This window comes from Aquarana catesbeiana, linkage group LG08, assembly GCF_042186555.1.
Source record: "Aquarana catesbeiana isolate 2022-GZ linkage group LG08, ASM4218655v1, whole genome shotgun sequence".
Taxonomy (NCBI): Eukaryota; Metazoa; Chordata; class Amphibia; order Anura; family Ranidae; genus Aquarana; species Aquarana catesbeiana.
Window position 1 is genome coordinate 286,780,824 of NC_133331.1, and position 16,392 is coordinate 286,797,215.

General features: G+C 41.6%; 1 protein-coding gene across 1 annotated transcript in view; it reads left to right on the top strand.

The window, feature by feature from the left end:
• Positions 1-16,392, top strand: part of LOC141106769 (uncharacterized) — a 70,667-nt gene that overhangs the window by 27,368 nt on the left and 26,907 nt on the right. Inside the window, exons 4-6 of the mRNA XM_073597696.1 lie at positions 7,727-7,824; positions 7,935-8,073; positions 10,718-11,553. Coding sequence (XP_073453797.1) covers positions 7,727-7,824; positions 7,935-8,073; positions 10,718-11,553 — 1,073 coding nt within the window. The remainder of the gene's footprint in view (positions 1-7,726; positions 7,825-7,934; positions 8,074-10,717; positions 11,554-16,392) is intronic.

The following is a 16,392-nucleotide window of genomic DNA, read 5'->3' on the forward strand; positions in this document are numbered from 1 at the left end:
CCTACGTGAGGCAGTCAGCAAGTGGTTAACAAAACCCACAATATAAATTTATCGCCAATCACAACGTCCAGCAATGCAGATTGGCGCCAATACCAACGAACGATACCCACCAACCCTCTGAAGCAAAACACTCTGCGCTCCTAAAAGACTGTTGCTATGAATGACATTTCCCAGCTTGGCAGCTGAATGAAAGCGAGGAGATCTCGGGTGATTTAATTGGCTAATTATGGTCATAAACATTTTTCTTTTTTTTTTACACAGTGTCCTTGATACATTGTCATGGTGCACCACATTAACCAATGTTTCTGTGGCCGCTGGCATCCTGGCAACCAATGATGTCACTGGTTGCTAGGACACAGGGGTCTGTCCCACACAGTGTTCTTGGATGCTAGGACACAGGTGGCTCCCGGCATCCTAGCAACCACAGCCCCGTGTGGCCCCTTTAGTGGGAAGTTATTTAGTGGTGGTATTACTATCACCGCTAAAAGAACATCTTCCAGCTGCAGTGGAAGAAGGAAAACTCAACAGAGCTCAAGTGATGTGAGGGAAAAAGGAAAAGTCACCTTAAAGCAAAGGACATCGATCCAGGACTTCACTGCAATTAAAGATGATGCTTCAGACTACGCAACCTCCCTCTGATTGGGGAGACTACAAAACCCCCAAAAAAGTGGTGCAAAAGCCTCATGATTACCTCAAAACTATTTATTAATTTTAAAAAATCCTAAAGTTAACTTGGGTGAAGAAGCCAAAATTGGTTTGCCTGTTCAGAGAACCGTGAGAACTCAGAGAACATTGCGGCCAAAACTCAAACTTCATCCCAAGTAATCAATGAGGATAAAGCTTCTGGGGGCAGCCATATTTTTGTAGCTCATATATGAAGACATGTTGGCATACAACTAAAGAAGCATGTGACGGGTCTTAGAAATGTATCCTACTCTCAGCTGACTTTTTGGTGGTTACTAATAGAAGTCCTCAGGTTTGAGCATTATTTTAAGCTGGACAGCATGTTCCTTCAGATCTCCTGGGCTACAACAAAATGGCTGAGAAGAACCAATCACAGAGTAGCCTCCCTTTTACCCATGATGCTTAGGATGAGGGGGATGGGCACTATTGTTGCAGGAAGTGAATGGCACAGAGTTGGGAGCAATGGAGGCAAACTGCAGCAACCTGACGGAGAGGATATTACGGCTCACCCTGGAGATCATCTACCTGCTGACCGGGGAGGTGAGGAGGATTCTGGGAGCACCGCCAACACGTTTGGTTTAATTTCTTTGATTGATACCGGCCAGAAAAAATAACTTTCCTCCAGTTTTATTCCAGCAACAAATCACCGGGAACTTGCTTGTGGATAGTTTTTGTTTATAAAAATTGTGCAACATTTTTTTAAGTGACAAAAACTGAGACATTTCTATATCTATTCTAAAAACTTTTTTGTACTCACCACTAGATTAGGTATTTATTATTATTATTATACAGGATTTATGTAGCACCAACAGTTTTTGGAGTGCTTTACAACGTTAGGGCAGACAGTACAGTCACAATTCAATACAGAAGGAATCATGGGATAGTAATATTTTTTTTTTTTTAACTGACAAGTTACAATTTTATTTTTATTTTATTTTTATTTTTATTTTTTTTACAGCGTTTCTTTTTCTTTGATCACCTTCTATACTGCACACACACATAATACAATCTGATTGTATATTTTCCTTTGGATCCACCACTAATGGGTCGGGTTGTATGGGTTCATCCTCATAATACATGAGTTTGGTAAGGCTGGGTGGAATTGTTAAACGATTGTACAACCAGATTGTACAGTGTATGGCTCATATCAGGGGTTTTTTTAATACGTTTTACAATTTTTTTTTTTATATAATTACTCTTATTAGGTCCACATTTTAACCAAAATGTATTATTTTGATGATAATTATTATGATTCTTTTTTTTTTTAATTGTTTAGCAATCAGCATTGTACAATGCATGGATCAAGTTATAAACATATTAGATTTGGGATATAATTTACACATTTTTTATATTTTTATTAGGTCCACATTTTACCAAAATGTATTATTTTAATATTATGATTATTATTATTATTACTTGTATTTTTTTTAATTGTTTAGTAATTGTACAATCAGATTGTATAGTGTATGGCTCATACCTATTTTTGGGATATATTTAAAAATATATATATATATATTTATTCTTATTAGGTCCACATTGTAACCAGAATGTATTTTATTATTATTATTATTATTATTATTATTATTATTAATAATAATACTAATAATCATAATAAACTTTTTTATTGTTTATCAATGTTACAATCAGATTACATAATGTATGACTCAAGTTATACACACATCAGTTTTGGGATATATTTTACTAATTTTATTTTATATATTCTCATTAGGACCACATTTTACCCAGAATGTATTATTATTATTATTTTCACGAGTAATATATATATATTCTTTTTAGGTCCACAATTTAAACAAAATGTATTATTTCAATAATAATAATCATAATAATATTTTTTTTATTGTTTAGCGATTATACAGATTGTATAATGCATGAATCCAGTTATAAACCTATCCGTTTTGGGGTATAGTTTACACATTTTTATATTTTCTTATTAGGTCCACATTTTAACCAAAATGTATTATTTTAATATTAATATTATTATTAGTATTACTAGTATTTTTTTTTTTATTGTTTAGTAATTGTACAATCAGAGTGTACAGTGTGTCGCTCATACCTTTTTGTTGGATATGTTTTACATTTTTTTTTATATATTCTTATTAGGTCCGCATTGTAACCAGAATGTATTATTTTATTAATATTATTAATAATACTAATATTCATAATAAAAAATAATAATATATATTTTAATTGTTTATCAATTATAAATTCGAATAATGTATGACTCAAGTTGTACACATATAAGTTTTGAGATATATTTTACTAATTGTATTTTATATATTCTCATTAGGACCACTATTTAACCAGAATGTATTATTATTATTTTCACTAGTATTATTAGTATTATTTTTGTTTATTGTTTAGCAATTGTACAATCAGATTGTATAGTGTATGGCTCATATCAGTTTTTTGGATATATTTTACTCATTTTTAAATATATATATATATTCTTTTTAGGTCCACATTTTAACCAAAATGTATTATTTCAATAATAATATTTTTTTTATGATTATTGTTTAGTGATTGTACAGATTGTATAATGCATGAATCCAGTTATAAACATTAGTTTTGGCATATATTTTTTTACTTATTTTTATAAATGTATTCCTATTAGGTCCACATTTTCCCAATAATGTTTTATTTAAATATTATTATTATTATTTTTACTAGTAGTATTAGTATTTTTAAAAAATGTTTTTGTATTGTTTAGCGATTGTACAGTCAAATTGTATAATGTAAGTTATACACACATACATACATTTTGGGATATTGTTTAATCATTTTTTTATATATTTATTCTTATGTCTCGGGTCCTTTTATATTAAACAGAATGTATTATTTTATTAATAATAATATTGCACTTGTATAATGTGTGCCTCAAGTTATACAGATATCAGCTTTGGGTTATATGTTACTATTTTTTAAAATATATTTATTCTCATTAGGTCCATGTATTAACCAGAATGTATTATGTTAATAATAATAATATTAATAATAATAATAGTATTAGTAGTAGTAGTAATAATAAAAATTCTCTTTATTATTATTGAAATTTTTGTTGTATTCACCCCCCCCCAATTGATGAACTGAAATGGTATGGTTTAGCATTTATGTTCTCATATATGTATACCTGCTTTCTTTTGGTGTTATTTATTCACCACTGAGGTGGGTAGGGGGTAGAACCAAGGATCGGTGCTCGGAGGTGAGTAGAGGGTAGAACCAAGTAATGGTGCTCTTAGGTGGGTAGAGGGTAGAACCAAGGAACGGTGCTCGTAGGTGGGTAGAGGGTAGAACCAAGGAACGGTGCTCGTAGGTGGGTAGAGGGTAGAACCAAGGAACGGTGCTCTTAGGTGGGTAGAGGGTAGAACCAAGGAACGGTGATCTTAGGTGGGTAGAGGGTAGAACCAAGGAACGGTGCTCTTAGGTGGGTAGAGGGTAGAACCAAGGAACGGTGCTCTTAGGTGGGTAGAGGGTAGAACCAAGGAACGGTGCTCGTAGGTGGGTAGAGGGTAGAACCAAGGAACGGTGCTCGTAGGTGGGTAGAGGGTAGAACCAAGGAATGGTGCTCGGAGGTGGGTAGAGGGTAGAACCAAAGGAACGATGCTCGTAGGTGAGTGGGGGGTAGAACCAAGGAACGGTGCTCGTAGGTGGGTAGGGGGTAGAACCAAGGAATGGTGCTCATAGATGGGTACAGGGTAGAACCAAGGAATGGTGCTCGTAGGTGGGTAGTGGGTAGAACCAAGGAACGGTGCTCGTAGGTGGGTAGAGGGTAGAACCAAGGAACGGTGCTCGTAGGTGGGTAGGGGGTAGAACCAAGGAACGGTGCTCGTAGGTGGGTAGGGGGTAGAACCAAGGAACAGTGCTCGGAGGTGGGTAGGGGCAGAAACAAGGGGTCCCTCGGAAAGGGGGGGTTCCTGCACCCATTTGAGAAAAAATGCCCTCACCACTGGTCTAACGCCTCCCGTAGACCTTTTATAAGAGGTGTCAGTCTTACACATGCTCTGTAGGCTTTTTTGGTACAGATAACATCTCAGTTCTGCTTTTCTGATAGGTGGGGGGGGGGGGGGGTCATCCACAAAATGAAGATCTTCCCAAACTGCAGATAGCCATTTCCTGTTGACTGTAGCTCTGCTCTCCCTCTGACAGTGTTCCTCTGTTCCCCAGCCTTGCACACCTATGCTCTCACCTCTTCCTAATCTTCATGATCGCTGGTCCATGTAATCTTCATGCCACGATCGTTGTGCAGTGTTTAGTCTTAGGTCAGACTTCTTCCATAACTAAAAAGGTCTGACCTCACACCACTTCATCATAAGGAGGACCCCAAAACTAGGCCATTACAACATCAGTATAAAGAGGGACCATTAATGCAGGAAGTGACAGTTGGATGTCTTGCAATGTGACTGATATTGTCTTAGCAAAGTATCTGATACGAGGTGAATGGAAACAACTCAAAGACTAAATATTTGCACATATAAGAAGAAATATCGTTACCTCTAATCAGATCTTAGCAAAGAGGGACGATGATGGCAGTTAGTTGTAACTTCTTTTCTTGGGAAATGTATATAGTGATACTAATCTCTCCCACAGAATAACATCATTGTGATAAAGACATTGGGAGATGGACAAGATCCCATTATGGTTCCTCTACATTCCTTACTGGTTCCAGAAAGAAACAATGAACAGAAGATTCTCAAAGTCACCAAGAAGATCATTAAAATGCTGACAGGAGAGGTGAGCGGTGCCAGGAATTCTGGGACATTATCCAGTAACAGACAAGGGATGTGTCTGGATGGTGACTGTATCGTGTGTGTCAGGCTCCTATAAGGCATGGGTTTTCAACGTTCTTCAAAAATATACCGGCATCAGTGGGAGTAGACCATGCTCCATCATTGTTATTATGGAGAGGAATAGTGCTCCATGATTGGAGTCAGTGGGAGGAATAGTGCTCCATGATTGGAGTCAGTGGGAGGAATGGTGCCCCATGATTGGAGTCAGTGGGAGGAATGGTGCCCCATGATTGGAGTCAGTGGAAGGAATGGTGCCACATGATTGGGGTCAGTAAGAGAAACGGTGCCTAATGATTGGGGTCAGTGGGGGGAATGGTGTCCCATGATTGGGGTCAGTGGGGGGAATGGTGCCCCATGACTGGAGACGGTGGGAGGAATGATGCCCCATGATTGGAGACGGTGGGAGGAATGGTGCCCCGTGATTGGAGTCGGTGGGAGGAATGGTGCCCCATGATTGGAAACAGTGGGAAGAATGGTGCCCTGTGATTGGAGTCAATGGGAGGAATAGTTCCCCATGATTGAAGTCAGTGGGAGGAATTGTGCCCCTTCATTGCTATCAATGAAGGAATAGTGCCCCATCATTGGTGTCAGTGGAAAGAATAGTGCCCCAAGGGTCAGATAAAACCTAAAAAAAGGGCTGCATTTGGCCCCCAGGTCACAGTTTGGAGACCACTGCTATAAGGTGTCAAGATGCCTCCATAGAAGAGCAGAGGAAAAGATGGTGGCCTGAGCCTAGGTACATTCCATATCCCTGGATCTTTTCTGTGGTGTAGGTTTTGACCCAGGGGTCCGTATGGTGAAAAAGGAATATCCTTCCAGCTTTAATGGCCAAAGAGCTCCGTACTGCACAGAATGTGCAAGACTTCTTATAGGATACTCCCAGTCAACCACGATCTATAATACCACTGTCCAATCCTACACCCGAAGTACCAATGCATGGCTTTGTGAACGGCAATCCAGCAATTCCTGAGATATAATTGATTTATAGTGATCATAGAGCTCATTAGTTCACCAGTTTTTTACACTGTTGGACAAGGACATTATTTTTAGGACCGTGGTGCTAGTAGCTATTTGGCCACATCAGGAATTGCTGTGGAAGTCGGGGTTTAGCTGTCATAGAATTCTCTTGTGCCTTTTTCTCAAGACTCGATAGTTCTTTATAGTACATCTGGGAATCGAAATAAAATTCACCCCAAGTTCACGGGGCTTAAGAATTGGTGATTCCTTCTTTGTTTTCAAACCCATTCACTGATCGGAAGCAAACTGACCAGGCTTAGATTAACACAGACCCACACTATTATATCTTAAGAAATCCACACCATAGAAAAAAGGAAGTTGCCTATATGCAACGCCCAAGTGAGTCGCTAAGGCAACCAAGAACACCGTAGCCAGGTCGATCAGATTCACCTTTTTTGGCGCATTTTGTACATCCTTTTAAAAGTAGAACCTTCCAGAGGATTTAAAGGTCATTTACAGGGTCTTTGGCCTCAGCACAGAGAATTAGTGGTTTGCCTCAACAGCTCTATAGAGCTTCCACCTGGACCAATTTTCATAAGGTGGTTTGACATCCAGAATAGAGCCGTATTCTCCTGTTAGGACTAAGCCTTGTGGAATAGGTCCTGAAAAGCAGTAGCCCCAACCCTAATAAGTTATTTCTAGCTTGTCCTATAATGTGCTGCCCTGGAAGGTGAGTGGGGAAAACATAATTACCTGGTAGCTCAGTTTCCAGGAATCTTCCAGGACAGCAGGGATTCCCACCCTATATTCTGTGTTGTATTGTGTCATCATGTTCTTCCATTAATCGCCTTCACTTTTTGCTTAATACTTTTTTTTTATTGGTTGTGGATGAAGTCTGTGCTGTTTTAGGTAGGCAGATCCTCTCATGTGCTGTCCTGGAGGATTCCTGGAAATCGAGTTACCAGGTAACTAACTCTGTTTTTACTTTTTGTTTAATTTATATTCAGAGTGGAAACTGGAGCAATATTAATGTTAGTGTTAAAGAAGAGATACAAGAAGGAGAGGAGGAGGATGGTGTGATAAAAGAGCAGGAGTGTTTAGAAGAACCCAACGATCTCCACAAGGACATTATGATGGATGATCAGCCGCCCCTCACATCACCGGGTAAGAGGAGAATTTATTGTAAAGAAGAGAGCAGTACGGAGGGTCCACTTAGACCCCCCATCATCTGATAAACACATAGAAACAATGTATTCAGTCAGTGTGTGTGTTTCCTACAGATGGATCCAGTAATGGGAACCCACCAGAGAGATGTCCTTGTCCTCTGTATTCCCGGGATTCCACACAGGAAGATCACACCATCCCTCACCATGATCAGGTAGGTGGTACTGAGAATTTTGAACTCAAACTTGGCTCTAAACTGTATTAGATGATTGTCTTCTATGCAGTCTCAGGATAATAGTGCTCACCATCATTTTGTGATTTTAGGGGGTAGGAGTAATTGGTATCAAGACTGAGGTTAAACAAGAAGAAGAGATGTATGTGAGGGGAAATCAGCTGTCAATGAAGGAAGCTGAAATGACGTTGACAATTACCAATGAGGAATCATCTCTAGATGTCAGCACAGGTAAGTATTATATACAAAAATTGCAGCATGGTACACTTTTATTTTACATTCATGCTTTGACATTTCAATTTCTATCAAGTTTAGGTATGCAAATTGAACAAAACTGAGAGAGAAATCAGCAAACAGTGTCGCATTTTTAGACAGCGAGCGCTATCCGTTAAAAATATAAAATTGGCTTTTTATGATGTGATGGAAAAATATCAAGTGTACCTATAACACACCCCATTCAGAGGAGATACTGTACATCATATGAAAGGCCCATTTCCATTCCTCAATATAATGTCATGCTTCCAAAAATCGAAGAGGAGATACTGTACACCATATGAAAGGTCCATCTCCATTCCTCAATATAACGTCATGTTCCCAACAAATGGGGAGGAGATACTGTACACCATATGAAAGGTCCATCTCCATTCCTCAATATAACGTCATGTTCCCAACAAATGAGGAGGAGATACTGTACACCATATGAAAGGTCCATCTCCATTCCTCAATATAACGTCATGTTCCCAACAAATGAGGAGGAGATACTGTACACCATATGAAAGGTCCATCTCCATTCCTCAATATAACGTCATGTTTCCAACAAATGGGGAGGAGATACTGTACACCATAGGAAAGGTCCATCTCCATTCCTCAATATAACGTCATGTTTCCAACAAATGGGGAGGAGATACTGTACACCATAGGAAAGGTCCATCTCCATTCCTCAATATAACGTCATGTTTCCAACAAATGGGGAGGAGATACTGTACACCATATGAAAGGTCCATCTCCATTCCTCAATATAACGTCATGTTCCCAACAAATGGGGAGGAGATACTGTACACCATATGAAAGGTCCATCTCCATTCCTCAATATAACGTCATGTTCCCAACAAATGGGGAGGAGATACTGTACACCATATGAAAGGTCCATCTCCATTCCTCAATATAACGTCATGTTCCCAACAAATGAGGAGGAGATACTGTACACCATATGAAAGGTCCATCTCCATTCCTCAATATAACGTCATGTTCCCAACAAATGAGGAGGAGATACTGTACACCATATGAAAGGTCCATCTCCATTCCTCAATATAACGTCATGTTCCCAACAAATGAGGAGGAGATACTGTACACCATATGAAAGGTCCATCTCCATTCCTCAATATAACGTCATGTTCCCAACAAATGAGGAGGAGATACTGTACACCATATGAAAGGTCCATCTCCATTCCTCAATATAACGTCATGCTCCCAACAAATGAGGTGGAGATATTGTACACCATATGAAAGGTCCATCTCCATTCCTCAATATAATGTCATGTTCCTAACAAATGAGGCAACGTATATCCATCTCTGTGAATTAACATATCAAAGTCATTAGTGTATGTACACCTTTACCCAGTGTGCTATATTTGCTTTGGTAGTATTGTCCACCTTATCTGACTTCTATCCTGCAGTTATGATGTAGCACCCTAATGTTTAGGCAGGGTTGCTAGTAAATTTACCTGCCAGGTATAGTTGCCTTGGCCAATTGATAGGAGGTAAATTGATTCCACCCTAACTCTGGAATTGCTGCACTTCTCTCTTCTGTCACTATAGATGGCTGGGTATCTGGTGGCATTAGATAAGACAAGGACATTGCAAGGACAGATTAGGAATGGATGGGGTGTCTCAGCCAGTGGTCAGGGATCTTCTTGGGTCCCTTGGCCTGCTGGGAGAGACTATTTATTTGGGTGAGGCCAGGTGATCGGGGTTCAGTGCCATCTGGACGGCTGTCTGGGTGGACATGTGTTGTGCTGCCCCGGGCTGCTAGTCCAGAGCCTAGGGGCTATCCCGGGGATATCTGGCTGCTAGGCTGTCTGAGTGCCTATCCAGAAGCAAGAGAGCAGTGTAGGGTTGGGACTGGGGCTTGCAGTCCAACCAGAACTGATTGTGTGTCAAGCCAGGGACTGAGCAGGCCAGTGGGGCAAAGCTTGAGGAGTATCTGAGTGCCAAGCTAGGGACCCAGCAGGGAAGCGGGGGTGACTCTTGAGGGAGATACTCAGTGAGAAGATTGGAAGAGCTCAGGTGATCCAGTGGCAGTGGATCAGCAAGTCTAGTGAGAGAGACTAGGAGCTCAGTTGAGTGAAGATCTACAAGAGGAGATTGTAGAGGAAGTGAAAGAGTTCTTTGTAACCTTTGTTAAAAACTGTTCAATATTGTTGGCATAGGAGACAGCATGTCTACACATGCAGATGTGGTGTCCGGCTGGGTGCCTTTCCCTGCATGACTGTCTACCTATAGAAATCTCGGAGTCTGCTAGCTAACATTGCAACTACTAAAGGGAGTCCTGGCCCTAAACCCTCTCTCCCACATTTCTGTTTAAGAGACAGTAAATCTCTTTTCGTTCAAGAAGTGTCTGGCACCTATGAATCTATCTTGCACTACACCCACCATGCCTTGTAACCCACTCTACAAAGAAGGATGTCAGCTATCCCTAACCCTAGAGGTTCTCATTAGACCAAAGGGGGTCCGGGACATCGCTACAATTGTTATCACTGTACCTAATTCCTAGATCTGGGGAACAGTAGACTAACATACATGACTCCTAACTGGAAAAGATGAGCAATGCACATGCTATTAATATTTTTTTATAATACAGATATCATTCCAACAGGTGGACCCATTAGCTGGAATATCTCAGAGGGACGTCTTATTTTATCTGCACATTATAACAAAGATGATAATGGCATGGCACACCATTCCCCAGGAGTAAGCATTGTTACCCAAAATATACATCACCAACCTAACCATATGGTAAGATCAATGGATCAGTTTAATGCAGAGGAGTCCAAAAATAAATTATGTACTACTCTTCCAAATGTCCAGCCAAGCTTTCACATTGCAGAGATATCTCCTGATCTTCCTACTCCTGAGGAATCATCTTCCAATAGTTTTCAGGAGTGTGAAAAGTCATTCCTGGTTGTACCCCAGAGCATCGACACCAGTGAAAAACGTTTTGCGTGTTCCGAGTGTGAAATGAGCTTCACAAAGAAATCACATTTCATTCAACACCTGAGAACCCACTCCGGGGAAAAGCCTTACGCTTGTTCTGAGTGCGAAAAGTCTTTCACCGAGAAATCAAACCTCAAAAGACACCAGAGAATTCACACCGGCGAGAAGCCCTTTCCCTGTTCTGATTGTGGAAAGTACTTCTCCGATAAAGGGAACCGTGATAGGCACAAGAGAACTCACTCTGGTGTTTCCCAGCCAGAGAAAAACGATCCACCGGAGATTATTAACCAGCTGAGGCCACCAAAAAATAAAATGTGGTGGAGTGTCATGGGCTTTTCCTGTGAGAAGTGTGGAAAGTGCTTCTCAGATAAAGGGAACTATGATATGCACATGAGAACTCACACTGCCGAGAAGCCAGCTTCTTCTCCAGACAAAAATGATGCCGGAGAGAATACAAACATGTGGCCACTGAAAAACAAATGGTGGAGTGTTGTGGGTTGAGTTATGTCCTTTAAACTATTTTTCGATAAAGACGAGGAGGTCTGAATGGTCAGCCAACCCATATGGAATATTTTAGTTAGATCTTAGTGAGAGGGTTGAAATGATTGGTATGTCTCATAACCACATTCTTTTCATAATTAGGGATAATGTATGCACAAGATTAAGAAGAACTTACTGTATATAGTTCCAGAATATTTCATAGTTGGTTGAATGAAGACTAGTTCACGTGTGTGCGTGTGTGTCTATGTCTCAACCACTTTCATATCCCTGTATATTGTGTTCAATAAGATGCCCATCTAAAATATTTTTTAAATTAGTGACACTTTCCACTACAACCACCAATTGTGGAAGGGAGTTCCACATCCTTACTGCTCTAACAGTAAAAAAAAAACCTAAGCCATTTAAGGTTAAACTGCCTCTCATCCAATTTCATTGAGTGGCCATGTGTCTTGAGTGACCTGAGACTGAATAGTTGCCTCCCATTGTTGGAATCACCATTAAGATATTTGTATATCGCTATCATATCCCCTCTTAAGCATCTCTTCTCCAAGGAGAAAAGGTTTAATGTTTATAGACACTGTAGGTTAAAAAACATGGATTCCCCCTATTATCCTGCAGGACAGCAACCTGAGAGATGATTGGTTGCTCCTACAGGTCCACAAAGATTATCTTGGAATGGAATTTCCTTTGCCTCATCTCATGAGAACTGTATCTACCAAATGAGAAAGTAGACCTTGGGGGAAGTAGATTTCCTCTCTAGAAATGCATAGCGACAACAGAAACGGGTTCCCAACTGTAGGATCTGGGTTTCAGCAATTATGAAGCAGTGTGTAGCCACAAAAGCCACCTATAACTCCTGGGGGCGGGGGGGGGGGGGGAGGCCCAGGAACACACTGCACCCCCTACCCACCACCAAAGTCAAACTGCTGCCCAGCTCACCAAACCACGGTGGGTCGAAACTTAGATGCATCTGATTCGTGCTGGAGGCCACGCTGGACTGGCTGGATCAGTCGATAGTCAGGGGTGGGTGATTGTGTGGGCAAAGAGGAAGAGGTCCCTTCCAGTAGGTCGTGCCCAAAGGTGGATAGTGAACCTTCTTGGGGGCTTGGGTTGCTACCTTTCCAATCCGGCCCTTTGGTCATTTTCGCAAGAAGTTTTGGATGCAGTAATCAATGCCGCTAGCCATCCTGTTGCTCTCCGTTATGAATGGTAGCAGCGATTCCCCCATACTGTTCAGCCTCTACATTTTAGTCCACACACAACTGAAAGTGCTTCATCCCAGCCCAATGGAAGTAACGTCATGGTACCGAAACAATGGCTTGGGCTGCACATGTTCACTAAGCGGAAAGCCTCGGGACTCCACGAGACCCTAGCTGCCCCAAAACACACTTTAGGCCTCCTCTCAAAACCCCAAACAAGAGGAAGAATGAGGATGGGGCTTACCAGCCAGGGGGCTCAGGAGTCAACCTCACACATGTATAAGATTTAAGATCCTGGAACAAAAAAGGGGGTCCCTCTAATCAAGGCAGACGTCCAAGGCAAACCTGCATCTAGAGGGCGACCATTGATCCAATGGCCATCCGGATAAGATAAAACAAAACCATTGCTGCTCCTGGACGGTAGGAAACATAATCTAAACTGAAGGACAAGTGGGGTACAGAGGGGACTCACCGTTCTGCTTGTGTTTCCTGTAGAGGAGGAATCATCTCTCAGGTTGTTGTCCTGGAAAATTTCTGTATGGATGTGATTTGTTATGTCTGTTTTTGATCATAAGTGACAGATATGCTTTGTGAATTTATAGATTCCTTCTCTTTCGTTTCCCCTGAGGAAGCAAAGCTGCATTCACCAATACAACAGTGTATTTTCACAAGCATTTAATTTTGAAAAATGTATATACTGTAAACGAGAGGTCTTCAAAAAGTTGCCTGCCACACTTTTTTATATATACACACACCATTATCCGATGGTTGCCACCGCACACAAATCAGCGATAAAAAATGGGCCCGGGTGCACAGCAAAGACTGTAGTGCATATAATCCAAGAGAGAGGGGCACGAACTTTACTGACATCCCAGTCTTAGTCCGTAGGGTTAGATGAGAGGGCCTAGCTTGCATCCCAAAGGTGTTCTATTGGGTTGAGGTCAGGACTCTGTGCAGGCCAGTCAAGCTCCTCCACCCCAAACTCGCTCATCCATGTCTTTTATGGACCTTGTTTTGTACACTGGTGCGCAGTAATGTTGGAACAGGAAGGGGCCATCCCCAAACTGTTCCCACAAAGTCGGGAGCATGAAATTGTCCAAGATGTCTTGGTATGCTGACGCAATAAGAGTTCCCTTCACTGGAACTAAAGGGCCAAGCCCAACCCCTGAAAAACAACCCCACATCATAATCCCCCCTCCACCAAACGATTTGGACCAGTGCACAAAGCAAGGTCCATAAAGACATGGATGAGCGGGTTTGGGGTGGAGGAATTTAACTGGCCTGCACAGAGTCCTGACCTCAACCCGATAGAACACCTTCGGAGATGAATTAGCGGAGACTGCGAGCCAGGCCTTCTCGTCCAACATCAGTGCCTGACCTCACAAATGCGCCTCTTGAAGAATGGTCAGACATTCCCATAGACACACTCCTAAACCTTGTGGACAGCCTTCCCAGAAGAGTTGAAGCTGTTATAGCTGCAAAGGGTGGGCCAACTCAATATTGAACCCTACGGACTAAGACTGGGATGCCATTAAAGTTCATGGGCGTGTAAAGGCAGGTGTCCCAATACTTTTGGTAAGTGTGTGTAGTACAACTGTGATTTATATTCCCTTTAACATATAAAAAAATCTTCCTAATCTTGTGCATACATACATGGAACATTTTAGTTTTATTATTGTAATGTATCTCTCTTTTTTTTTTATTTTTTACTAACAATAAGTACATTTTTTCCAGTTCAAATTTTTTGTTGCAATTTTTCTTAAGACTCAAAATGTTTCACCTTTCTCTGTTCCGGGGATTTTTCTTCCTTCTTCGCTGTTGTGTCATGCAGACGGGAATTGAGGGGAAAGCTACACTGCAAGGGAATAGGATGGACAATGACCATGGAGGGAAATGTGCTTTGGTTAAACTGGAGTTGGACAGAGGGACATAAGAACCATGTCCTGGTTTATGGAAGAAACTACCTTTAGATAAGAAGGATGTCCTGGGCCTCAACACCACCATGTCCCTATGCAAAACCAGAAGGGTTCCTTGCGAGATAAAACCTGTAGCAGTGGTGATGGGTACAGGAAATACTACCTTTTGGGTGGGAGAGGACAATGGAATATATACTTTTATGGGTTCAAATGACTTAACTACTAAAGTTCTCAGGGAACAATGGTGGGAGTTCTGGCCGTCCTTCCTTCCTTTGCTACATAAACATATATGCATTACGTGAAGGCAATAAAATTCTCATTGGTATACCATAGTGTGGACTCTTGTTTCTGTTACCACTGATCACAATTACTTGTTCTTCATCAGCAACGCTACGAGGGTGACTTATTGGAACTTGGCTTTCGGAGAAGGTTATATGTTTTCTAAGTGATGAGATGGTAAGTAGATCATCTGCTGAACATTCTAGCAGAGTGTAAGAGGGACATGAGAGCCCGAGGATCTAGTTTCTTGGCCTGTGGCTGTCTGAGGGTACAGGTGTTCACCATGGGGAAATAATGGACAATGAAGGGAGGTCATGACAGATGGATTACACAATGATCCTGGCCAGGGGTCTCCAAACTTTCTAACCAAGGGCCAGTTTATTGTTCTTCAGAATTTAAGGGGGCCAGGACTGTGGCCAGCAGAAATGGAAATTTCCCTGGCATCTGTGGGCATGAACATTACCACATTTGGTGTTAGGTGGAGGAATAGTTCCCCATCATTGGTATCACTGGGAGGAATAGTGCCCCGTTGTTGGTGTCAATTAGAGAAGTGGTGCCCCCTTGTTAATGTCAGTTGGCAGAAGTGTCTCATATCAGTTTTAGGAATAGTGCTCCAAGGGCCGGATAAAGGCAAGCAAAGGGCCACATCCAGCCCCCTGGGCCACTGTTTGGAGACCACTGGTCTTGACCCTTTTTAAGTTTATCCAAAACTTTAGAGAAGATTTTGGCAGGTATTGGTGCTTTAAACTTATACTGCACTGGGGAAAGATGAGTGTTAAACACTTGTGTGTTTTTAGAGTCCATAAAGGGACACTGGACGTTTCTAATCTTCAGGTTATACTGCCGCCTACAGGAGAAATGGTCACTGGCAATTAAAAAGTGTAAGCCAGCACAGGACAACCCCGCCTTCAACCAACATGCTTCAAATCTGTAGCAAAGTAATACGGAGAGCATGGTCATAAACACAGAAGGGTGGGACTCATGTCTTCAATAAAAGGTTTTTACAGTGGGTACAACAACCGCACATCACTGCAAAACCGTGTGCGACAGCCTCAGCCTGGTTGCAACCAGTATACGCCCCTCCCGACGCATTTCGCCCCCACCCTGGGGTGGAGCAAAACACGTTTGGGCTGTGGCCTTGTTGGAGCCGGGTTGAGGCTGTCACACAGGGCTTGCAGCAATGTTTGGCTTATGGGTCACTTTCCCTAATACATTGATGTCTAGAGCCGAGTCAAGCTCTGTCCTGGGCTGGCACTCACAGCGGTTGGTACAGGGATTGGGACCCACAATTTTTGCATTTGGTTCACAGTGGGTACAAAAACCCTTTTTTCTTTCTGATCCATTAAGGGACACAAGAGGTCTTTAACTTTCGAGATGTTTAAAAGCAATTTATCTGAGGGGTGGGCAACAGGTAAACAATTGCTCATTAGTGCTGCCTCATC